The 25,221-nt window shown below is 45.7% G+C and overlaps 1 protein-coding gene across 4 annotated transcripts in view; it reads right to left on the bottom strand.

The window, feature by feature from the left end:
• The window catches only part of LOC113582973 (phosphatase and actin regulator 1-like), a 51,275-nt gene that overhangs the window by 13,611 nt on the left and 12,443 nt on the right, over positions 1 to 25,221 (bottom strand). The window contains exons 1-6 of one of the 4 annotated variants that reach the window (XM_035519991.1): positions 21,175 to 21,938; positions 19,498 to 19,662; positions 10,501 to 10,581; positions 7,592 to 7,723; positions 5,912 to 6,115; positions 4,035 to 4,299 (exon numbers count right to left, since the gene is read on the bottom strand). In XM_035519991.1, the coding sequence (XP_035375884.1) occupies positions 4,035 to 4,299; positions 5,912 to 6,115; positions 7,592 to 7,723; positions 10,501 to 10,581; positions 19,498 to 19,662; positions 21,175 to 21,457 (1,130 nt within the window). In that variant the 5' untranslated portion in view covers positions 21,458 to 21,938. Of the gene's footprint in view, positions 1 to 4,034; positions 4,300 to 5,911; positions 6,116 to 7,591; positions 7,724 to 10,500; positions 10,582 to 19,497; positions 19,663 to 21,174; positions 21,939 to 25,221 lie in introns of those variants that run through there. The other 3 variants (XM_035519988.1, XM_035519989.1, XM_035519990.1) reach the window with 3 other exon arrangements.

Below are 25,221 nucleotides of genomic sequence, written 5' to 3'. Positions count from 1 at the left end.
ACTGCAGGCTCCGAGCACAGAAACGCGTCGAAAACTCAGTGACCCCGTCTCCGAAAACCATACAGGGTTTCCGCCGGTATCCGGCAGGGGTACAGGGATGCACAAGCTACCGCGCCGCTCTGGACCCGAGGGCCTCGGCAGGAAGTCACATGACCGTGCACCACATGGACATGTGACGAGCGCGTTCATGCTTTGATTCCAGAATGAATTCCCCTCTCCTGCTCCCTGTTTGAAGAGGATCTCTGGTGTGTTATGCAGCAGGCTTTAGCTGTGGACAGGCCAGCATCAGAAGGGCACTGGCAGAGGAAAAGAGAGAGACAGTCCTCAGAATGGCTAATCAGACCGGCATGTTACTGATGTGGCCTGCCCTCATTCCAGCACGAAAGGAGAGCAAAGCTAGCGGTGAGCATCTCATTCCGTCTCCATGACAGGACAGCCAAAGATCAGGCTTCATTCTGACATTACAGGCCATGTCATTTTGACATGGCATTGGCTAGCAGAATTGGCCTCTAGCAGCTTTAATAGGATATTAAATTTGCCTCATTTGATTGTTAACATCATACCACACACGCACAAGCGCATTCCACCTTCCAACAAATTCTGGTAAGCTTGTTTGAAGTGTTAAACCCAGTACACATGTAGGGCATTGGACAACGCTGGAACATGACGCTTTGTTTTCAAAGTTCGGTTGGTATCATTATAGTTGTGACAAAATATTTCGAAAAGCCGTAATAAGAATGTGGCCATTTCTACATGATGGCTGTTTACATCTTTGGGTCTGGTGGTACGTACGAGTGTGAATGTAAAAAAACGAGGACCAAAACGTACATTCTTTTTCCTGCTTCAGTTCAGACCGAAAGGAACCGAATTACAAACACCCAGTTAATGTATCGAGCAAACAACCACCAATCCTTTCAAAAATATCTGACAAGCATTATTATTCACACCCACGCCATAGCGAAAGTGTGTGTGTGTGTGTGTGTGTCAGTGTGTGTGTGTGTGTGAGAGAGTGAGTGTTGTGTGTGTGTGTGTGTGTGAGAGAGAGAGAGAGTGAGTGTTGTGTGTGTGTGTGTGTGAGTGTGTGTGTGTGTGTGTGAGAGAGAGAGAGAGAGAGAGAGTGTTGTGTGTGTGTGTGTGTGTGAGAGAGAGAGAGAGAGAGAGAGAGTGAGTGTTGTGTGTGTGTGAGAGAGAGAGAGTGAGTGTTGTGTGTGTGAGAGAGAGAGAGTGAGTGTTGTGTGTGTGTGAGAGAGAGAGAGTGAGTGTTGTGTGTGTGTGAGAGAGAGAGTGAGTGTTGTGTGTGTGTGAGAGAGAGAGAGTGAGTGTTGTGTGTGTGTGTGAGAGAGAGAGTGAGTGTTGTGTGTGTGTGAGAGAGAGAGAGTGAGTGTTGTGTGTGTGTGTGAGAGAGAGAGTGAGTGTTGTGTGTGTGTGTGTGAGAGAGAGAGTGAGTGTTGTGTGTGTGTGAGAGAGAGAGAGTGAGTGTTGTGTGTGTGTGTGAGAGAGAGAGTGAGTGTTGTGTGTGTGTGTGTGAGAGAGAGAGTGAGTGTTGTGTGTGTGTGTGTGAGAGAGAGAGTGAGTGTTGTGTGTGTGTGTGTGAGAGAGAGAGTGAGTGTTGTGTGTGTGTGTGTGTGAGAGAGAGAGTGAGTGTTGTGTGTGTGTGTGTGAGAGAGAGAGTGAGTGTTGTGTGTGTGTGTGTGAGAGAGAGAGTGAGTGTTGTGTGTGTGTGTGTGAGAGAGAGAGTGAGTGTTGTGTGTGTGTGTGTGTGAGAGAGAGAGTGAGTGTTGTGTGTGTGTGTGTGAGAGAGAGAGTGAGTGTTGTGTGTGTGTGTGTGAGAGAGAGAGTGAGTGTTGTGTGTGTGTGTGTGAGAGAGAGAGTGAGTGTTGTGTGTGTGTGTGAGAGAGAGAGTGAGTGTTGTGTGTGTGTGTGTGAGAGAGAGAGAGTGAGTGTTGTGTGTGTGTGTGTGAGAGAGAGAGTGAGTGTTGTGTGTGTGTGTGTGAGAGAGAGAGTGAGTGTTGTGTGTGTGTGTGTGAGAGAGAGAGTGAGTGTTGTGTGTGTGTGTGTGAGAGAGAGAGTGAGTGTTGTGTGTGTGTGTGTGAGAGAGAGAGTGAGTGTTGTGTGTGTGTGTGTGAGAGAGAGAGTGAGTGTTGTGTGTGTGTGTGTGAGAGAGAGAGTGAGTGTTGTGTGTGTGTGTGTGAGAGAGAGAGTGAGTGTTGTGTGTGTGTGTGTGAGAGAGAGAGTGAGTGTTGTGTGTGTGTGTGTGAGAGAGAGAGTGAGTGTTGTGTGTGTGTGTGAGAGAGAGAGTGAGTGTTGTGTGTGTGTGTGTGAGAGAGAGAGTGAGTGTTGTGTGTGTGTGTGTGAGAGAGAGTGAGTGTTGTGTGTGAGAGAGAGAGAGTGAGTGTTGTGTGTGAGAGAGAGAGAGTGAGTGTTGTGTGTGAGAGAGAGAGAGTGAGTGTTGTGTGTGAGAGAGAGAGAGAGTGAGTGTTGTGTGTGAGAGAGAGAGAGAGTGAGTGTTGTGTGTGAGAGAGAGAGAGAGTGAGTGTTGTGTGTGAGAGAGAGAGAGTGAGTGTTGTGTGTGAGAGAGAGAGAGAGTGAGTGTTGTGTGTGAGAGAGAGAGAGAGAGTGAGTGTTGTGTGTGAGAGAGAGAGAGAGTGAGTGTTGTGTGTGAGAGAGAGAGTGTGTTGTGTGTGAGAGAGAGAGAGAGAGAGTGTTGTGTGTGAGAGAGAGAGAGAGAGAGTGTTGTGTGTGAGAGAGAGAGAGAGAGAGTGTTGTGTGTGAGAGAGAGAGAGAGAGAGTGTTGTGTGTGTGTGTGTGTGAGAGAGAGAGAGAGAGAGAGAGAGAGAGAGAGAGAGAGAGAGAGAGAGAGAGAGAGTGTGTACCCAAATAAACTAAATGTACCCAAATAAACTAAACTAATCTCCGTCATCACTCTAGCAGTGAAAATGGTGTGTTTATGCCTGCACCATATGGACAGAATTGTTATATTATACTGCAGTAATATTCAGTGGCAGTTCGGGACCGTTTGACTGAGGGGACAGACTGGGCCCAGTGGCTCTGTTAGAGGGGCTTGTTAATTTATAACACCTACCTTACTGTTCTCTAATCAAGCGGTATTAATCAACACGCTGCATGTATTAAGTTAAATGTTCTATATTATTCATCTCATTTATTTATGCACTCTGGCCTACATGACTAGAATGAAGAATAAAGGCCTATTGGAATGAAATGCGTTTTATTCCTGCCAAAAAAAAACACACCAAAAACCCAGATGCAATCAATCAATAAATAATACAAGCACACAAGCTTTTCAATACACAACGGATGTCGGCTATCTCGGTGACCGTCTGAGGTTCTTTCTGGGTATGAGCAGACTAGATTAAACAATTCTCTGCTATGGTTCTCTCTGCTGTGGTCCTCCATGTACTTTCTTCAAGTTGCACATTTTTATAGGCAGAGTGTTGCGATTGTACTGAATGCGGATGGCAGGAAGGCGGTGCTACACATCTAACCAAGGAAGACGGTCACCGTGCGTGGCGCGTCCAAGCACTCTGTGTGAACCTACAGGTTGGGGCAGATCAGATCAGCCCATCTTAGAGAATCCGGATTTTTCTTATGACCTGTAGGTGGTGCTGTTGTCCTCAGGGCCACAAAAGTCCAAACTGATCTGCTTCAAGGCATTTCTACACACAAGAAGGACGAGGCGGAGGGCAGAAACATGGCAGATGGTTCCTGGTGTCTGTTGGCTGAATGACGGAAAGTCCCACTCACCCAGTTTACCAGCCTTTCCTGATAATATTGTTACATTCTGCAATACGTTAACATACATACCCTTAAACGGGTCTGCGATATTTTGAGCAAAACGATTCAGGTTTGTTGGGTCATATGAATGCTGTATTCATGTCAACCTTAAATTATACCAAACTGTCTCATGACTGGGATGCTCACAGCACACGCGCACACACAAGTGCTTTGCTAAAATTCTAGAACATAAATAAACCTCTCCCACCACGCAGATGTCTTTTTTAGAGTCATCTACTCACCTCTCGAGCCTCTGCATGGTCAGCGCTAGCGTCTTGTTCAGCTCCTCGATGATGCGGCTGGGGACGCCGCCATACTGCAGCTGGTGGGGGTGACCGTGGTGGTGCATCATGGGAGCGCACTTCTGGGGGTAGACGGCGAGGGGGCTGGGCGAAGAGACGGGTGGCTCCAGGCCTCCGGAGGGCACGCAGATCATCACTTTCTTAGGAGGGAGAGGAGGAGACAACTTCCCCTGCAGGCAAGGCAGCTTGAGGGTCTGGCATGGCTCTGAGCACACACACACACGCGCACACGCACACGCGCACACACGCACGCACGCACACACACACGCACACGCGCACACGCACACGCGCACACGCACACACACGCACGCACGCGCACACGCGCACACGCGCACACACACAGGGGGGACGACACAGATTAGAGCCAAGGTTGCTGATCGTGTACTACGCTTATTAATAAGAGCAAGATTCATTTTCCAACCAGCAACCCTGTGCCCACGTAATCACAGCATCGAGTGAACAGATCAACGAGAATGCATCAATTTCTATTCTACGAAATTCAGCACAGTGCAGCTTCCACTGCCTGTGAAAGCTTCAGTTCTCAATTCAGTTATGCTCCTGGTTTTGTTGCAACATTTTCCTCATGCACTGAATAAAAGGTGCAAATCTGTATGCAAACTAGTTGCATAGTAGGTTTTTTCCAGATCATTTTAAACCGCAGGCTATGAAGTCTTTTTTGTTTTACTAGGGATATCTGAATAGTGAACAGTACAGAGCAGTGCAGTGGTCAGTTCATCTGGTCCACATCTGGTCCAATCTGGCAACCCGGTCATTGAGATAGTGATGACCTGGTAGTGACCCGGTCATTCTGCGAACAGTCGCATTGTCCTTTCAGAAGAATGCCTTTTTTTTTTTTTTAATTAGATGTTGATTATGAAAATTCCCCCATGATGATGTCATTATAGCGTGAGGTGAGGCAGATACAGACACCAAGTGGCTCATTAACAAAATTAGCCAATTCAAAATTGCTGTCTCTCATCAACAAATTATATAACAACATTTTCAAAACGTACAAGTGTTAATTTTCAGATGACTGCAGGCACCAGCACAGGAAAAACAGAACTTTTCCCCCTTTTCTCTTTTATTTTAAATCCTCCCATCATGCACTGCTCTAACCGGTTTTGGGCCTTGTGATGCACAGTACCAGACGACAGCATCAGAAATTCATGTCTTAACAAAACAAACCCTACATTTCTTTGAATGCGCCGACGTCCTAGTTTCAAACCTATTTTTATTGTCCTATTTTTTTTTAAAGGTAGTCTGCGGATGGTTTTTTTTGTGCATCCTCACCATCTTCGTTTAATCTACGCTGAAAGGGTCGTGCGCGAGAACACACGGTTTCTAAAAACGGCTGCCTAGGAGACTGCTGTACTTGGAGGCTGGTTGAAAGTTTGACCTCAGTACCCACAGCGTTCTTCTAACTGGGCCAAGTGTCCGACACGTCACAGCAGGAGGCCAGGGTGTCGACTACAACTGTGGCCCCACCCACAGGATACCATGTCATCAGAGCAGTAACGTCATTCAATTACACAAACAGTACGGAACAAAAACCAAGACACAAATGGACCTGTATTGATATTTTAAATTAAAAATCTTTCTCCTACAGATCAGTGAAGGACAGACAAAAGGGAATTTTCAGGATCGGGGCCGAGATCAAAGTTTAACCATCACATTTTAGAACTACAAAGACTATTTTGGTTCATTTCCAAATCATCCATTGGTGATGTCCGCCAGATGATGAAACCCCAAGTTGTTCCTATAAAGCAGACTTTGGCAGCAGGACAGGGACAGGACCAGGGCTTCCTGCTCAGCCTCACCTGTGCTGTGGTTGGCCGGGCGCGGGAAGGGCTTTGGGGGGAGGGCAGGCGGCTGCTTGTGGAATAGCGGAGGCTTGGCTGGGTTCTCCTGCAGGTCACCTGGGAAGTTAACCGATTTCTTCACAGGCAGAACCATGGACGACTTCATGGAGGGGTCCTGAGAACAGACCCCGCCTTCAACAGAGGCCCGGAATTCAATGGTGGCTATGGAGAACAAAAGAATAAAATTAATGGCATGGCTAAATCACGAGGGGGGCCATAATTACAGAACATTTTGTTCCTCAGCCTTTTTATCTTACATATACGTATATAATGTGTTTCCATAAAGCACAGAGTGAAAAACTATGTCAGAACTTTGTGGTTAAGAATGCAGATGGCAAAACGTGGCCCACACTGAGGTAGGTGATCGGTCAACGCTGCCCCCGAAATGAAAGTTACACAGTGTACGTAAAATAAAACACAAAAGCACCTCCATCAGTTCTGGGGAAAATATTCCACACCAAGCACACAAATGTATTGCACCCCACCCTCAACCACCGCATTAGTGTCAATTCAATTTTGACAAGTCGTTGTCTTTTGCTTACAGCAAATTCAAATTCTACTGTCACAGTGTTCTGATTTACAAAAATATATATGTTTTATAACAATCTTAAGACTTTGCATATAAAATCTTTAAGAAAAGCACAGGGTAGTGGGAATGAGGAAACAAATCAGACATCTAATCAGACAAATTGGGGGGGGGGGGGGGGGGGGGGGGAATTGTGTGAAGTAAATGCCATCAGTCTAACAAGCCTCCATTTCAGATTCTGCAGGCAGCAGATCTTAAGCACAGCCAGGAAACGTGCTGGCGGAACACGTGCTGAGCCAACTGCTGTAATGGAGTCTGTTCAGTGGCCCAATTTGTAATGAACTCGTATTGCTCTTTCAGGACCAGTACTGAAAGTGGAAGGTTGTGCATGGTTGGATCGTATTTAAGGCCAATATTCCTTAGCCTTAATTTTTTAACTTCTATGATAAATGTCTAATCATGTGTATCATCTGATACTAATATACAATAAAAGTCTAAATTAAATCACTAAAAAAAACTAACCCATTGGACTTCTGGGTCAGATATATCTCATACCATCACCACAGGGGAAAGTTTCTACAGTAGATAATTAGAAGCACCAAGTTTAGATCCTGAATGTGGTTTAGAAACTTCAGAAATCTGACATGTTGGACATTCTCTAGTTGATGTACCTTCAAATGTACCTGAAAACCTCATATGATTTTGCTTCACTTGAACTAAAGATGTTGACTCACAATCACTCAGTTTGGTCTTGGATCAGACTTTGATTTCTAAATTTAAGCACATCTGACTAGACAAGACAAACTCAAATTGGGCTCACAATTCAACTTAAACTTCAGGTCAGAGGACTGGAAACATCCTTAAAACGACCATCAGCTCTCAACATATTAAAGGGATTTAACTTAGTACAGTTACTTTATTAGTATTAAATATTAAAATTGTCAAAATATGTGGTACAGACTGCATTCTGACATGTTCCCTGGTTCCAAAGTTTAGGTCTTGGGACAGGGCTGGAATGATCGTGTTTAAGCAGGTGTTTCTTCAGCATCAAGCCTTCCTGCTCGCCTTCATCATTAGAAGGCTGAAGTGCAGTGTGGGAACCGCTCACTCACCAGCTCCATGGCCATCTGCGAGGCCCTGGAGGAGCTCTGCTGGTCTGCCGCCCTCGAACACGCCGAGCTTGGCACCCTGAGGCAGGCCGTTCTCTAGCCTCCCGTCCTGCTTGGCTATGGACAGCCTCGGGTCTGTGGGACACATTTAGAGTCATTACAAACGCAGGGGCTAGTCCTCCATCACCATGCGCGTGAGTGTGGGTGTGTATGATCCTGAAAACCAGTGGACATCTGTATGGGCACAGCAGTTTTGCAAACAGTGTCAGACAGGGTCATTTCAAATGATGCTAATGAGCCAAATCAACACTGGCTGCAGTATTTTCCCCAGAGTCTCCTAAGGTAAACGCACCAGGTGCACATCACATGCACGCCTGTGATATAGGACTCGAGTTTAAAACAACAGTCTGCTCTTAGTTTAAAAAGCAGTGCCAGTCTAGATTCCATGTTCTCTCTGTGACAAACACGTTTTCTGCTGTGCGTCTCTGTGGGAAATTATGGAGCAAAAAATCCATGAAAAACATTCATCAAAGAAAGTGTACAATATGTACAGAACTGCTTTTGTAGGTGTAGTGTCGAGCCGCAGCACACATAGTCCGCCATCGCTGATCAAAAATAAAAGTTGCTGATTGGTTCTAATGACTGTATTTCACTATTCTGAATTATTCTTCTTTTTTTTTTTTTTACATTCAAACGCACTTGGAAGCTAATTAATTGAGATTCAATCTTTGATTTCCTCATCCCTAACTGATATTTTGTACTGCATGCTCTCCAAAAAAGCCAAGAATGGAAAAAGCTGACCATGGCCAAAGCCTGATCGCAATCTCAAGTACAGCTCACCTTGAAACGCCACCTTTCAAGTCTCATGGAAGACAAGCATTGAGACCTTTCTCTGTTCGGTCTCCCAAGTGGTGCAACAAATCGCCACTAGCTGTTCAGACAGTAGTCTCAAAGGTTTACAAACAAACTGAATACTCATCTACTTGGGGAGAATTTTAAATTCAACCAATTCTGCTCTTGGGGAAATATAGGATATATTATATATTTGATAAATTGAGCCCTGCATACTTCACTTATACTCATTCTGTAATTTGTTTTTCTAGTTATCAACACTGACTCCTGTCTCATAGTTCAATGGTATCATGGACTCTAACCTACCATACTAGCTGGGACACATTCTATGACTAGATGACAAAGCAATTATGTAAGTTGTTCTGGATAAGTGCGCCTGCTAAATATCTTAAATGTAATGTGTGTGTGTGGGAGGCATTTTGGGGGCATCACCATTGTGATGTCTTGGGGTGATGTGGGATTAGTCCCAAAGGGTTCTAAGAGCAGTCTGCTGTTTGACAATCTCGGCCATGATGTGGGTGAGTAATAATGTGCCATTATGCCCCTGCGCTTCTCTGCAGTGAAGGGGAAGGGTGTTTCTGGGTTTTCCTCTCTAATGGCACTGCCATTCTACAAGGAACATATAACACCACCGAGAAAGCAACCCAACAAGAAACCCCTCACGCATCCCCCGCTCCTCCCCTGCAGAAAAAGGGATGTGAACGTTAGAATCCTTTTTCTGATGTTTAAATGCGTTTCCACATCTTTCACCTGCATTTTCTGCACATAATGCAGTCACCATGTCTTTTGTTTAAAAACGTTTTTTGCCTGCGTGTGTGTTCTATCATCTAAGCTATTATGGGACTGTGCATTCAGCCATTTCTAAAAATATCTAGACTTTTGCCAGTTTTATATGATGGCTTGGACATGACTGACTCACGGAGAACACAAGCTTGAAACACGCGCGCACACACACACACACACGTGCACACACACATACACACACACGTGCGCTAATCAAGTACGAGATCTCCACTTAAATAAGTCCCTGCTATATTTTTCACTGTATATGCACGCGTGCACACACACAAAGAACTTTCACATGTATAAGCTGGTTAAAACAGAAGCAGCCAATGAGACAACAGATTTTTTTTTTAAATACCAAATGAAATGTCATTCCAGGAAATGAGCAAACAGCATCCCAGGTTTTAGATCAGCCTTACATACAGAACTATGAATTGGTGCACAGGCTTGGAAGACAGCCCCCTTTATTTCAACCTAAAAGGCTAGCACTGCTAACGTCAATTTCAAAAGTAGCACAGGTTAACATGGCTCTAACTGCATAATACTAGCTGGCCCCGTCATTCCTCAATAGAAAGTTTGGCACTTTTGAGTTGCCCACATTGCTAAATTTGGCATATTACTAAAGATTAGCCCACATCAGTTTTGGCCAAAACTACTTACATATGTGAGATTGTGTGAATGCGCTTTAAACCACTTATTTCCTTCAGTATTTACATCTCCAGGATTGCATCATGCACCACACTGGGGCCAGTGAACATATTTTTGGAAAGGTTTGAACTGAAAGTTGTTCTTTAGAGAGACCAAAGCCAAAGTCTCACTCTGGATGATGTCCCAGACTATTTTGGGTGCCTTTTATCCTACAAACAATGGTTATGCAGTAAAGGCTTGTATAGAGGAAAATGATCGTGATTCTGAGGGCATCTCTATGACCTCTGGCCCAAAAATAAAACCCAAGTGTCCTAGAATCTTTAAAAGGATCCACTACTTTGAAGAGGCCTCTCACACTGTTGTGTCTACGCTAACGTTATTCAGTATGAAAAAGCCGTATGGCTAAGCAGTAGAACACCTCCATCACTGATCAGAGGTCCTACATACAAGCTTGTTTTTTTTTTTGTTCCCTACATGTAAAGTTCTTGTGTGATGTGATCAGAGCGTGCACACACTGAGTGCCCCAGCGAAGACGTGCTTCTTTCAGTCGCAGTGCCACGGCACTGATGGCAGGGATGCTAACACCGTCTGTTCCCGTGCAGGCTCGGGCACCGTTGCCACACACTCACCTTTCTCAAAAGCCTCCTGCAGCGCGCTGCGCTTGAGCAGGTCTTCCCGGGCCTGCCGCAGACACACCTCCCGCTCCAGAGCTACCGTTACATAACACAAACACAATCAAACAAAAATCACATAGCAATTAGAGTGCAACACAATGAAATGACACTGTACTGTATGTTGTATTAAAATCTATTTGGCATACAAGTTAATAGAATATTGTCATAGCCCACATTGCTAAAGTCCAGCCCACATCAGTTTGGCCAAAATTGCTTACATATATGTTAGACCATGTGAATGCCTAGAGTCACTAAACTGCCTACAGAGTCATCAACCTGCCTCCAGCACACACGTGAGGAGTGACCAGGAGAGACCTCAGTGATCAGGGCATTCACAGCACAGAAGAATGCACTGATCTACTTAGAGCTGCTTCACATACTGCAGATCTGCAACAGCTGTAGATAATGTGGTCATTTTAAACTGAATAGGACTACAGCATGCTTTGTGTTATAAACCTTGAAACGTGATGTGCTCAGTAGTTAAGGTCCTTGTAATCGTAAGGTTGCCAGATCAACCCCCACCACTGGCAAGCTGTCACTGTTGGGCCCTGAGCAAGACCCTTGACCCTCGATCGCTCAAGCTGTGTTCAGTGATGATTGTAATTTGCTTTGGATAAAAGGGTCATCTAGATGGCAAAAATTTAAAAAGAAACCAAATGCATTTTCCCCCCCCCCATGTTTCTCTGAATGGATGCTGTTCTACCAAGCTAGCTGGACTAGCTATACTCAACATCCATCAGCCTCATTCACCAAATGGGCTTTAGGAAGGGAGTTGTGTACATGTACATGTAGTGTACAAAACTCAGGTGATGTCAAAAACATGGTGTTCTTATTTGAGATTTGTTCTTGCGTAAGAACAGATTCTACACATACTCAAGCACACATACACATTTGAGTGCAGACATGTTTGTGCAAAACAATTAGAATTGAAGATTTTAATAATTGTATTCATTATTTTAGAAAGTTTGTCTTTTAAAATAAAAACAATACCATACTAACGTTTCAAATCACATGAATTATGCTACTTGGGATTTGTGTCATCCAATCAGTGAAATAATAAAGGCTGCATATCTCCATAATTCAGTAATGGCGAAATAAAGTTAGAATCACCGTTACGTGCGGGCCTGTGGGGCTTTAGCCCCGAACATTTATTTTTCCATCTTAGATTTATTAAAACAGTTGATTTTAGCACGACACTTGGATAGACAACATGACTAAAATGACTTTTTCCCGTTAGTGAATTCGTGCTGTCTGCTCGCAGATAAATGTAATAACGTTAGCCCTCTCCATAACTTCTCCACTCCCCTTAGGGAACACTACTGAAAAACAAATTTTCAAACAAAAACAACTGTGACCCTCAACTAACGTTACGCTCAACTCTGGCCATTCTAGAGGAACAACACTTTGTGGTTAGATTCAAAGCAAAGGGAGCTCGAGTTGAGCAACGCCAACGACCTGTTGTGAGAAATAACGTCTGAATTCCGAGAAATAAACCTGCGTTCTCAATTTCACAAGGACACTGAGATTTAGAAGAACAAAGACGCAAACATTTCTGCAGTGTAAGAACACGCCATGAACCTTAGAACCTTGCACAAGAATAAGTTTACGAAAAGAAACCTATGCATCATTATGTGTTTAATAACATTACATACGCCACTATTTTTACGTACTGGCGCTACAGACAGCTACTGCTGTCTCTCAATGCACTGCGCGCAACACCAGTGCCAACCAGACCCCCTTAGCATGGCAACAGCCTCCTCCAGCGATTAGCACCGATGCCCACAGTTTGACCATCTTTATTTTCATTAAGCTGAACTACACAAGCAACAACTGATTAAACATAAAATACACAGACGGGCATTTCAGTGCCGTTAGGATCAGATGGAAAACCGCGCACCTGCTCTTCAAGGCCTGCCCGGGGCGGTCGCAGCCAACGTGCGGTACAGCTAGAACGGGGTCTGACCATTAGGTTTTCCAGCACAATAGCGCAGATGAAAGCATGCAGGTTTTGCAGTGTGCCAGGGTCTCGGAGAAAAGCTTCGCGCAGCACTTTCTCCCGCACGCACAACTCTGCTATTTTTACGCGGCACAGTTGAGGGGGCTCACTTTTAACTTTCCTCTCCGCGTCACCTCTCCCACGCAGTTTGCTGCATTAGTAATTTCAGAATCGGTCCCTGCAAAGGAAGCAATTAAGCGCGTGTGGGAGGAGTAGGCCAGCACTGCTACGTCTCCTCCCCGCGGGCCCCAGATGGGACGCGCGTTACGGAGAGCAGGTGCGGGCGCACAGTGCAGACTCGCCACGGCAGGCTGAAGTGGACCGCGGAGCGTGACGGGAACTAACGCTGCTTCATCTCAAGTCAGGGTGGGCAAAACAAATAAGCAAGCAGCTCCGCTTGGACTCGGTGCCGCGCTGCGCAGAGACGACCGTCTGGGGTTTAGCGGAGGGGGTGGAGTCTCGTGGTCCAATCCTGCGTTCAGTTCGTCTTCCTCTGGGTCGTGTGCCACCGGGCTGCCAGGTACAACTTCAAAGCCTCCCTCTTTTTTCTTTTTTTTTCTTTTTTAGTGCCTTTCCACGTTGCTGTGGGCCCGTAGCAAACAGCTGCGCTAGTGGTGAGGTTGGCAACCTGTGCGTCAGATCACCCCCAAGCAGCTGCTGGCAGAAGAAACCCTGACATGCAGGAGGGGCACTAGCTAATGCAACCTGTGTACAAGAGCTCACGAAGATTAGGCCCTTGCATAATGTGGCAGAATTAACAATAATATGAGTAAGGGGGTTCAGTTTTGGAGAGACATTCTTAACCAATCAGAGTACTCAGGATAGCAGTGCTGCTCATTAAGCAAGTGACCTGCTAGTAGTAAACAGGAACATGGCTTCAGCCAATTACAGTGGTATCGAGAGATATGCAGGAAACTGGGTCGGTTTGTGTGTGTGTGTGTGTGTGTGTGTGTGTGTGTGTGTGTGTGTGAGAGAGAGAGAGAGTGAGTGAAAGAGAGCGAGAAATGAAAAAGAAACCCAAAGAGAAAACCCAAACCTCTTGGTAGTAAGAGGGAAAGTGTGGTTTCACTGGCTGAACTCTTTCGCACACAGCACATCTTGTCTTTCCTGTCCCTCATCATTAAATGCAGGTGATGTCCTGGTCCAGCAAGCTCTGCAGAATCCAGGCCTTTTGGCCACAGTGCCGCACTGGACCCAACAGTTCGCGAGCCAAAAGCGTGGAACGGCCTGTCTAAAGCAGATTTGAAGTGAACCGAAACCCTGCTCGGTGTGGCAGGCCCTCACTAACCTTAGAGTCTGTGCGCTACCATCCACTCAGTCGCAGTCGCTCGCTGTTCCTCCAGGCGGTGCAAAGGTGGCAGTTCAACTCATCTGAATTTCAGTTCATGACAGGGACTTCAAATTCATTTAAATTCTGACTGGGAATGAATTCTTTTAGCCACGAACGCCCGTTATGGGCAGAATGAAGAATTGAAATGCCTGTTAGGGAGGTGTGCCCAGAAGTAAATGTCACTGGCAGTCAACCAGGGATTCAGACTCTGCCAAGTGCAGTGTGCTCTGAGTCACATTCTCAACCGGCGTATTCATCCCTTTTCCGCTCATTCTCTGGGAACTGTTCAACGAGGGGACTAATCAACACCGCATCTACCAGGAGCTTTACAACGTAATGTGAGCAGCTAAGCCCTTGTATGGCACATTGAGATATTGTGTATTCCCTCAGTCTGCAGAGGACAGGCCGCCGTGTTCTTGGGTCAGCACCAGGCCTCAGCTCCCACCAGACGATACTAGGACTCTTGAACATTAAAGTTGCCAGGTTTTGCAGGCGATATGCAACGCTGTTTAAATCCGCAGTAAAGAAGCAGCAGCGATTCAAGACAGTTCACTGCTGTGGAATCACATTTCCCAAAGAAGAGTCACAAAGACATCAGGTCAGACCCTCCACTACAAAATCTAAGAGAAGTTAGTTTAAGAGACATATTCTCTGATGCAGAAGTGACTCAGTGTCTAGCACAAATAGCAGAACAGATGATCCAAGGCATTTTAGTTTAAGACTAGTGTCCTTCGGCCAGTGTGCTTTTCCTCCAACACAACGTACAATGTTCGTACCGTTTCATGGGGTGCTGTTTACCTCTTCAGCAAGCAGGAAGTGTATACTATTAAGGTCACAAGCAAAATCTCAACCATCAGGCTAAATTTAAACTCTCAACACCTGTCAGTTTCGTTTTCTGACCTTCAGGCTTGAATCACCCAATGACGATATCAATTCAAATGATCCTGCTATAAAAATCGATCTGTTTAAACTGTGTGGTTGTGACCAAAATTTATGAGACACCATCACAGGCTACAAAAGGAATACTGGCCTAACCACTTAGCTACTCAAATCCAAATAAGTAAACAATAAAGGATGGACACCACAACGTAGTTTAAAATTAGATTGAAGGTTCACTGGATTGCAGTTTACATCCTACCTGTGTGTTTATGACCCAGATTACACTCTAGATTAGGCTTTAAGTGAGTCTGTGGTGCTCTCTGGTCTCCGAGACACAGCCACAGTGTTTTAGGACGTTTGATTTCATGGCAATGTCTGCCAAATGCTGAAAATGTAAACATAAGCAGGAAGCCTTTGCATGACCTCTCAACTCCGTCCACTCTCTCAAAAGTGCTGGGACACAACAGGCCAAAGAGATGTGGGTAAGATGGCCCAGCATGCCTTGCTAACACACACACGCATGCACGCACGCACGCACGCGTGTGAAGCATTCTAAACCAACAGGCCCCCCCTGCTGTTACCCGAGTCCTGCTGGCCTTCCTTCTATCCAATACTTCTGTTTGTGGGTATCTGAAGGCAGGCCAGCCGCCTGACTGACTGGACGGACTGGCGGACAGCTACTCCGAGGGAGCGCGCCGTCAATCACACGTGTCCATGAATCAGCCAGAGAGCCTCAGTCTCCTCTCAGTGCATACACACGACACAGGAAGGAACAGGACGGCACACAAAACCACACCCTTTCAAGCCCTGAGGAGAAATTAGCCCAGGTCCACCACAACCTAAACACCACCCGTGGAGGTCTGTGCGCACGCGCACGCACACCCCTTTTTGTAACAGCTCTGTCTGGGAGAAACACACATTAAGCTGGAACAAACTAGGGTTTAACCTGTTTATCTGACCATTAGCATTAGGCTCTAAACCGCAGTAGTGTTTATGAAACAAGACCATGCACAGTTTTGATGCACAGTTTTGACCAGCTAGTCCAATATAATCTTAAAACTTCTTTTTAAGTCTTCTGATCCATGACATGCAGGACAGAGTTCCACTCATGAAAGGTGTGATCATTCCACTCCGTGGATGAATTAAGTCAGAGATCCAGGCATTTGTGGCCAAAAATGCATCGCCTCCATGAGATCCCCCGCCCCCCCCGGCTCCTACACAGACTGAGAGGCCCAGAGCCATGCACCTAGATGTAGCATGTACCCAGCTCAGAGTCACGGCCCTACACCTGCTGTTTCTAGCCGCGTGTGATTAAAATTAATGAACTGGAGGTGATCAGAGATAGTCAGAGATTCTAGTCATGTTTCACAGCGTGAGGCTCCTGCAGATTACAAATCTTGCTTACATCAGAACTACCATCCCAAGAAAAATAAATTTTGCTCGAAGTCGATGCACCACAGATTATATTGGCGACATAGATTAGTTTGATACTCTTGTAAGCAAGTATTTGGTTTTTCCTTTTGATCACACAAGAAAAAAACAAAACAAAACAGGCTCTAGTGGAAAATCATTCTGGCAGGAGATGCAAGTTGCTTTCTAACTGAAAATGTGAACAGAAATAAAAGCCATAACGTAGAGCGAGTTAAACCTCTCTGGGCCATGAGGAGCTATATGGAGACTTGCTCATGTAGAGAAATGCTCACGCATGTCTCGCACATGGCTCACACTTGGCTCCCTGCTTGGCACGCTGCTCATCTCACTCAGGGGTCTGAGCTCAGCTCACAAATCGCACCTGGCTGGTTGAAAGGAGCATGCAGCCGGCTCTGCAAACCCTGCCACGTCACAAACGATCAGGCAGCACGTAAACAAGCGCAGAGCGTCCCACGGGTCAGCCGCCTAAGCCCGGCCCAACCCCATACATCAAAGGAGAGCAAATATAGCGCGCAGTGTCTCAAGTTGATGCTCCAGCGCCTCAGTCGTCCCACAGCAGAGCTGACAGCTTAACCCACATTCCTGCTGTCTCCGGCCTGGACAGCAGCATGGGACTGGGGTTAGGAGCTCAGGCTCCACGCAGAGCTATCTGCATGTGCACAGCTAAACATATCTCTCCTAGTTCTCGGGTACGCCGAGCTGGGCGTTTCTGAACAGCGCCAATGTCGTTCAAGGTCACCAGGGCGATCAATGGTCCATATCTGGGAGAATGGTGAGCCCTCATTTTGAAACGTAAAGTCTTAACACCCCACCCAAAAAAAAAAAAAAAAAAAAAAAACTAAACTAAAATCTCAAACTCACTCGAGCCTCTGTGTTCTGGTTTGGTTCTAGGCGTCAGTACCCAATCACTTTGTAAACCAGCAGAACAGCAGCACACCTTCAAACTTCCACATTCACATCTCTTCTGTATCACTGCCTCTTAGTTACAACAGAAAAGAAAGGACTCTACATATCTAACATTAAGACAAGTGTACGTCAAAGTTGTCCAATACAGACCCAGATAATAGACATTAAATACGTTTACTTCAAATGCACATGGTATTCTAGTGAATTGTAGTTTTTCAGAATTGCTAAAACACGAAACCCCATTTTCTAAACAAATTTGTCAACTGTGAAAAAAATATTAAGAAGAAAACTATCACACAGCTGTCAATTTTATACACTGTTCATGTGGTTAGACACAATTTGCAAATCTAAATCAACCATTTTGCAAAACTAAACAAACCCTCATTTACAAAACACATTTAGTAATGAACGCCTCACACAGGCACCAAAAGTTAAAACACAACACACCACCACCAACACTCAAAATTGAGCACACACACGTCTAGGCAGTGATGTGTTGAACCCAGTGTCACAAATGGTGTGTGTCATTTCTGCGACGGCGGGCAGAAGAGGAAGAGGAGGGTGAGTCAGAGGTGATGGATAAAGAGGAAGAGGATAATGAGGAAGACCAAGAGCAAAGAGCCATAATCTCAGCGGACATCAGAGCACCAATCAAGGCCCGTGTTCTGGTTCATGGCGTGAGTGTGAGGGAAGCAGGACTATGTGTTCGGACTAATTTGAGCAGGATCTCAGTGGCCTCCAGACCCAGGACATTCAGAGAAGAAAACGGGTACAATTACTGTATTTTATGTCCCAGAAGGTTACAGTACAGTATTCAGTGGGAGGTTTCAGTACGTCAGTGCAGCAAAACCCTAGAAGGTGGACAGAGAAAGAAAAAAAAAAAATCTAAAGTTTCCAGGTTTGCAGTGCCATACTGTGTCTGTATTGCACAGTATTAGAGGAAACATGTCGATACAGTAATACAGTATGTACACCTCTAGCAAAGTGATCTTTTTGCAGAATGGAAAGACTGGCACACGACAGGGAAAGGACATGTTCTCACAACAGGAGAGACTCAATGTTGATTCGGTCCTTCAAAATAAGTTGAAGACGACATGAATTTTGAAGGACTCAACAGTGTGGGTCTTTGCACGACTGACTGTGGAATGCAGTGCCATCTGATGAGTAGGAAACAAGCCTGCAGAGTGCCATTTGAGAGAAATTCAGAAGGTGTGACAGAACAGTGATATCAATATGTACAAGTACCTGTACATTTACAGTGAATCTACAGCACCACTGTTTTATGTACATTTATACCGTGTTGTGTTGTAAAGCAGCGCATGTATACAGAGACATGAAGCCTGGTATGCCGTGTCATTGACAACACTAATGTTAGTTTATTTTCCCTGTGTATAAAGAATGTTTGAATCATGAATGCAACTTCTCATCGTGAGAGTGAACCCAGCTTCATCCAAGGAGAGGTTGCCTCATCACTGGTCACTGTGCCAACATGCCTGGGCAGGGCGGTGGCAACATGACCATATGTGCTGTCATCAGCAACTACCGTCATGTGACTTTAGGGCCCTACAACACGGACCATCTCATGACATTCCTGGACAGTACGGGACATTTTGCTCGGTCATGAGCGCACAGAGCATCCTGTAAACGTCGTAATTCGGGACAACGTGAACTTTCGACGAGGACAGCGACTTTCTTAAATGGTTTACCACCAACCACGCGTTATAAACGTGTGCTTCCCATCACACGCTCCCTTCCTTATTCCCACTAAAGAATCTCTCTCAGCATGTTTGGCAGAAGGTGTAGCAGCATGCGACAACGCAGGAGTGGAACCAAGTCAAGGCAAGTATTCGGCATACTAACGAAAGCGTTCCCTGTTTAGCGAGGGAGAGGGTCGTCTGTGATGTGAGCGATGTCGTGTGGCCTGACCCCGCCCACAGGCATGCTGCTGAGGCTGAATAACACGTCGCTTACGATTCTGCTCATCATATAGTGCTTTTTCGCCCTGTTTTTTTCTTCTTTATGTGTATGTTTGGATATGTGCAGGACAATGTAAGCGGTCTACAGTAAATAAAGATTTTTTTCTCCTGCTCTGCCCAGAATTGCAGTGTCTTGTTTATTTATGTAGTGTGTAATGGCTGCTGTGTGGTGTTTGTGTGGTATCTGACAACAGTGTTTTGTTTTGAATAAAGATTTTGAAAGTCAAAGCAAAGGCTATGAGAGTGCATCTTGAACTTTGGGGTTTGCGGTTGCCGTTTTGAGAAAAGGATGAGAGGAAATCTCAGGAAACGCGTTTTAGCAATTCAGAAAAACTATAATTCCTCGTTTCCCATAAGTCTACCGATTCATTGGCCCCGTGCCGCCGAGCCTGAGTGGAGCAGGCAGGGCGTGAAAACGCCACAGAGTGTCCTACCTGTCGAGGTTTGCTTCAGCTTCTCACTCTTCTTCTTCCTCCACTTCCAGGGCTTGAAGAGGCGGCCGAGGGTGGCAAACCGGCTGCGGCGACGAATGGGCGGCGTGCGGGCCCCAGGCACGAGAGACTCGGACCGCATGGCAGCCAGCCGTTCAACCTCCTCTGCTGAAGAGAAGAAGAGAAGAACGACATCAAGCGCTGAGGTAAAGACCCCCCCATCACTCCAACAGGAGCTAAACATCTATGGAACGGTCAACAATAACACTCATGTAGAATGTTCCTGGAATGGTTAACGGTGTCCTCAGTAACGCTGAAGTCGACGGTAACCTTATCAAAGATCCTCCAATGCCACCATCACTGTTACTGGCCTTGGCAAGGTGCTCTGACCAAAAATAAGCTAAATAAAACAAAAACCACCATGTTTCATCGAAAGAGAACACCCAGCTACTAGGGCCCAACTTTGTCTTGCATTTTTCAAGTTATTTTAATGAATATGTTTTCTTAGTGTGCAAGATTCACAGTGCTGTCTAATCTCAAGCCTGAATGTCAGCATAACATGACAAGCACGAGGCTTTCGCCATTAGAGCGTGGTTTAAACATCATGGAACTCCAAGTGCCAACACTTCCTGCAGGAACAGAGACATTTGACGGCAGTGGTGAGCTTCCTGGAAGATAATACAAAGAGAATAATGTCTTCCTAACGCTTATAGTATAAGCACTGAATGTTAAAGTAATAGGAACGCTGGAAAAACGCTACCCCGTCTGTACTCATTTGTAGTTCAAATGGAGTTTAAGTGGGGGGCTAAACTGGTGAAACACGCGCCGTCCTGGCTTTGGAATGCACGCGCTGGAAACTCTACAGTGGAACAATCACGAGGGTTTCAGAGCAAATGAAGCGCCGACTGAGAGATGCAGAGAAACTAGGCGAATTCAGAAATATTTATTCATTTATTTAATCCGTTTACTCAAAGCACGTTCGTCTTCAGAACCGTTCAATAAAGCATCTGACAGAAGTCCAAAATAACTTCAGAGAAACATCTGAAAAAGCCTTATCCAACGCCAGATCAAACGTGCTCGATATTTTGATCTCATTCCGCGCGATTTCCGGCATACATGCGTCAATGCTGATTACAATCCCACCATATATTTCATTAACAGTGCGATCACAGCGACGCGCAGGTCTCAGTTCTGAGGGGAAAGGACTTCTGACGCCGCGACGCAAGCATACACGCGTTAGACCTTTAGCAGGCGGCGTCAGAACCCAAGTAAACACCTCCATCATTTTGACAAGCAAATGATGAACAGACTTCAATCAGGCTTCTGAAGCATGACGTAAACATTGTTCTTTCCTTTCCTCCACAAAGGCCACCGACTCAAAACGAATCTCAACCCCCCCCTTTAACCTACATTGCTCATATCCGGCCGAAGATATAATTACGGCGTTACGGTTATAATTGGCCGATTATGAGAATAAAAACGGACGTCTGATTTTCGAAAACAATAACATTATTTCCTCGGTAGCATATACAGCTTCATAAGACACGCAGTATTGTGTAGCACAGGAGAACCGTCGCTGTGGATTTTCACATCACTGATCAATACCGGAGCCGACCTGCGCGCGGTCACTCGCGAGCTGCAGCATACCCGGGGCTTTGCTGCGTCGCGAGCCAGACTCACCGTCTTGCGACTCAGTACCGCGGCTGCAGTTGCTGCAAATGTGCTTTATCTCCTTCCCGATGTGACAGTGGATCATGAAGGGCATGTTGTTGTGCTGCTGCTGGGAGCTGACGTTCTCCTTTCTGCCGTTCAGGGCCATCATCCGGACCAGATAGAGCCCCTTCTTCGGCTTCGCCGCCTCCTTCAGCACGGGCGTGGTGGTTATGTATCCTGGGTTAAACCAGCTCCCGTGCCAGAGTGCGGGTGCGTGACTCGCCATAGGATAGCTCGCCGATTCCAACATGGAGAAACGGATCTGTCTCCGCGTCCACGGCGCACACAGAAGAGGTTTTAAAAGTACGGCTGCTCTCCTCCTCCTCCTCCTCCCAACGCCGCTGCTGTCCGCCAATCCCGACGCTTGCGCTGCCTCAGACCCCCGACCGACTACGTCAGATCAGGATCCAGTTCCGTACCTGAGATTCCTTTAGGGCTTTAGATTAGATGCGACCACGTAAAAAATAAAAAAAAAATACAATAATAATAAAATCCATAATCGTGAACTTCAGTGGCGCCGTTAGAAGAGGTGCGCGCGCTGCACTACAGAACCGTAGCTGCTAACGGCGAGAGCTCGCGTCCTTCACGGAGCTCCGATTAACTGAGCTCCGAGGCTGAGCTTATCATTGGCTGCGCCGCGCAATAGCGCAGTACAGCGTTCGGAGAGGTGATGCCACGCCGGTGCTCCCGTGCGGCTGTCACCGCGGCTGCCTGTTTTGGCGCCTGCGGTTAAACGTGGGATTTTCATTACAACGCAATGCCATGTCTCTCCATCACGTACGCGCGAGCACGAGTAATGCAGACCTGCAGCTTGCATTCATATCTAACAAGTGCATGTGGAGATGACATTTTATTTGTGCCTGCAAATGTAATATGTGATTATCCTGCAGGAATATTAAATGCGTGTTGATTTCACTCTTTACCCACCCGAGTTTATCATCTAAAAGCATCTCTAGTGGTTCAAAGTCTAGTTTTTCTAAGTCTACTAAACCAACAGGCAAACTACAAAATTCTTAAGTCTAGAAAGTGACGTATTCCTTGTGTGCCCATGCATGAGCGCGTGTTGGAAAACCTGTTAATCTTAAAACTGATTGATATTCTTACGTTTTTTTCGGCTCTATATCTGAATGCTACTGACATCACCAGTGAATGTTTTGCAAAGAGTATTTATTCGGGGAAATTGTTCAGAGTTGTGAATTTCCCAGATTGGGCAGGTAAGGCAAGGTTTTGAATGGCTATCTGAATGGTGAGGAACGCCCATTCCTGGAGGCTTGAGACAGGTGCAATAGGCCGGTGAGCCTTATGGGCCATGTCTCTGGGTTCAAAGGTCAGTCGAGAGGATGGCAAAATCAACATAGTCTACATCCCAAATTAAGTTATTCTTTGTGTTACTTGAAGCCACCTTTAAAAAATTACAAAAGTTCGGTTACAAAACCAATATGGACATATTACATACTAGCATATATTATTTCATGCAATACATTTTCACTTGATTAGAATAAAGCTTATATGATATATCACAACTCAATACAAAAACATTTACAACAGTATTCCTTTCCAACATCAATGTTGTTATTGAATCTGCCTTCCATAACCCCTGGGTGCACGTGTCCTGTTGTGCGTCTTGACTAACGCCCCGTGCTTTCTGCCACATGGCCTAGGGACGCCTGGAGGCCCCTGCTGTAGCCCGACCGATCCGCTGCCTGCTCACACCACCCCACGATGGGCACGGCTGCGCAGTGCCTCCCCTGGTGTCTGCGGTCCTGGCCCTGTTGCGCCCGGTTAGAGTGAACCAGATTAATTTAGAAAGGAACAGAATGTCTCTCTCTCTTTCGCTGTCTCACTCGCTGTCTCTCTGTCTTCCCACAAGCCCTGCAGCTTGATTTTCATCGATATGTATGTTTTTGTTTTTCTTAAGTGATGTAATATTTATTTAAGCTTTAAATTAAACCCTGCATCCCTCTTTTGCTTACTTCTTTGGCTGAAATCCAATGTAGGTCTTTTTAGCGTGTAAGAGCGGCTACAGGTACAGCACAACTTGCATCCTATACATATTTCCAAACAACAGAACCTATGTATAGTCCATTGCACTAGTAAAACACTGCCAGCACTTTTCTCTAGAGCTAAATGTGTCTTTCTGAATAAAGCACCCCATCCCCCTCAGCTATATAAAGGAATATTTGAGAGAAAACACATAAGGACCTCAAACGGGAGGAGTGGCTTACGTGCATGCAGTCGAGCAGTTGTGCACACTGGTTCAGCCCGGACCAAACCAGCGTGCGGCCCGGACCGAACCTCAGTGAAGCTGTGGCCAATCCAGGCGTCTCTGTGAAGCTCCAGATTCTTTAACACTATGGCCACGCATGGGGCTTCACATGCCAGTGCAGTGCATTATGCGACACAGTCACTGATACAGAAGCTACCATCTCCAGGGTTGTCGACGGGGAATGGGAATGTACTGGAGATCTTTGAGCTGAGATTGTCTGACACTTCGTGGGTATCACCATCTTGTCATTTTTATTCTAGCAGAAGCCAAAGGGTGGAGTCATACCAAATCTCTGGGTGTCACCACGGCCTGTCTTGGATAATGACGTACAAAGTGGTGTTAAAGCTGCGCTTTGAGCTTTCTGAGAATGTTTACCAGACGTGGCCGCTCCTCTGGTGTCCCTCTGAGCCCGCTGAGGCAACAGCTCTGACGCGTGTGATGGCACCAACGTGTCCTCTGTTACGGTGCTTTAACTTGGAACGACAGGGGTGTGTCTGTACCTCCTGCAGTCAAGTTTGCTTACATGTCAGTATGTCATGTGTGCACACACCAAAAGGAGCAAAAGGAGAAACCCAGCTGGAAAATGCAGGTCTGGATGACATCGGATCCAGATGTTTAGTCCGGAGTTGACTTTATTGGCTGCATCAATAAAAAAACCCAAGCATTAGGTGCGGCTTTTTTCTCCAAACTGCACTAACACACAGAGACCACGAGCTGTGTTTGTATGCAGTCTTCCATGAAAATCAATGTGCAAACACTCATCATAAATCATATGGCAGAAGGGAAAGTGCAATAATTACCTTGATAATCAACCGCCAATCTACACACACATTTAATTGGTTCTCAATCGCCTGACTGGCAGGAGTAAACTCCAGTCATTTCCTGTTTCATCACAAACAAGCTCTTGGATATTCACAGTGCTCTAAATGAATTTAACTTGAAATAGCCTCTCTCCTCGATAAGAGTTAACACACATGCTTTCGATTTCCTATCTTCATTGAAAATTAAGTTGGCATGATAAAAACAGGAGGAACAGAGAAACATGAGTTATGTTGTTATAATGTCTGAAAAAGCCACTTTCTCACAGATGTAGAAGACCTCCTGTTAGTTATTCCCCAAACACAAAGCTGTCTGGGAGGAATTCATGAGCAAAATGTCCAATCTCTCGTTCTCTCGTTCTCTCTCTCTCTCTCTCTCTCTCTCTCTCTCTCTCTCTCTCTGTCTTTTCCTATGGGTTTAGATAGGACTGAAATCACTTGCAAGTTTTATATCAATCAATGTTTAAAGCCTGTTCAAATATGTTTGTTTATGAAACTGAAAACAAACAAAAAAACATGTTGTCTGCATCACTGTCTCAGATCTCTTCAATATAAAACTGCGTGCAGCCGAACGCGATAGCAAACAGACGCAAAACAAGACGGTGGGCAAAAGAACACACACACACGGCCCAGGTCTCTGGCCATCTCTTCACTGTTAACCCATGCATTACAATCACTGCCCACTGCCTTCTCATAGTGAGGGTCAATTATTTTAGTTCAATTTTAAAACAACACATTTGTTTATTTTATGAAGGACATTTTTTGGAGTAATTAAATTACCTCATCAACATAATTCTTCTCTAAATCTGATCGGGTGCAGATCACACCCAGGACATGGTATAGTGTCTCTTTTTTGCATGGGACCTCTATGAGACCTCTATGAGAGCCAGCATCATTGATCTGATAGCACCAGGTGGTGTAATCCAGAGA

This window comes from Electrophorus electricus, chromosome 19 (genome assembly GCF_013358815.1).
Source record: "Electrophorus electricus isolate fEleEle1 chromosome 19, fEleEle1.pri, whole genome shotgun sequence".
Taxonomy (NCBI): Eukaryota; Metazoa; Chordata; class Actinopteri; order Gymnotiformes; family Gymnotidae; genus Electrophorus; species Electrophorus electricus.
Note: the sequence above shows the minus strand (reverse complement) of the source record. Positions and strands in the feature narration are given on the sequence as shown.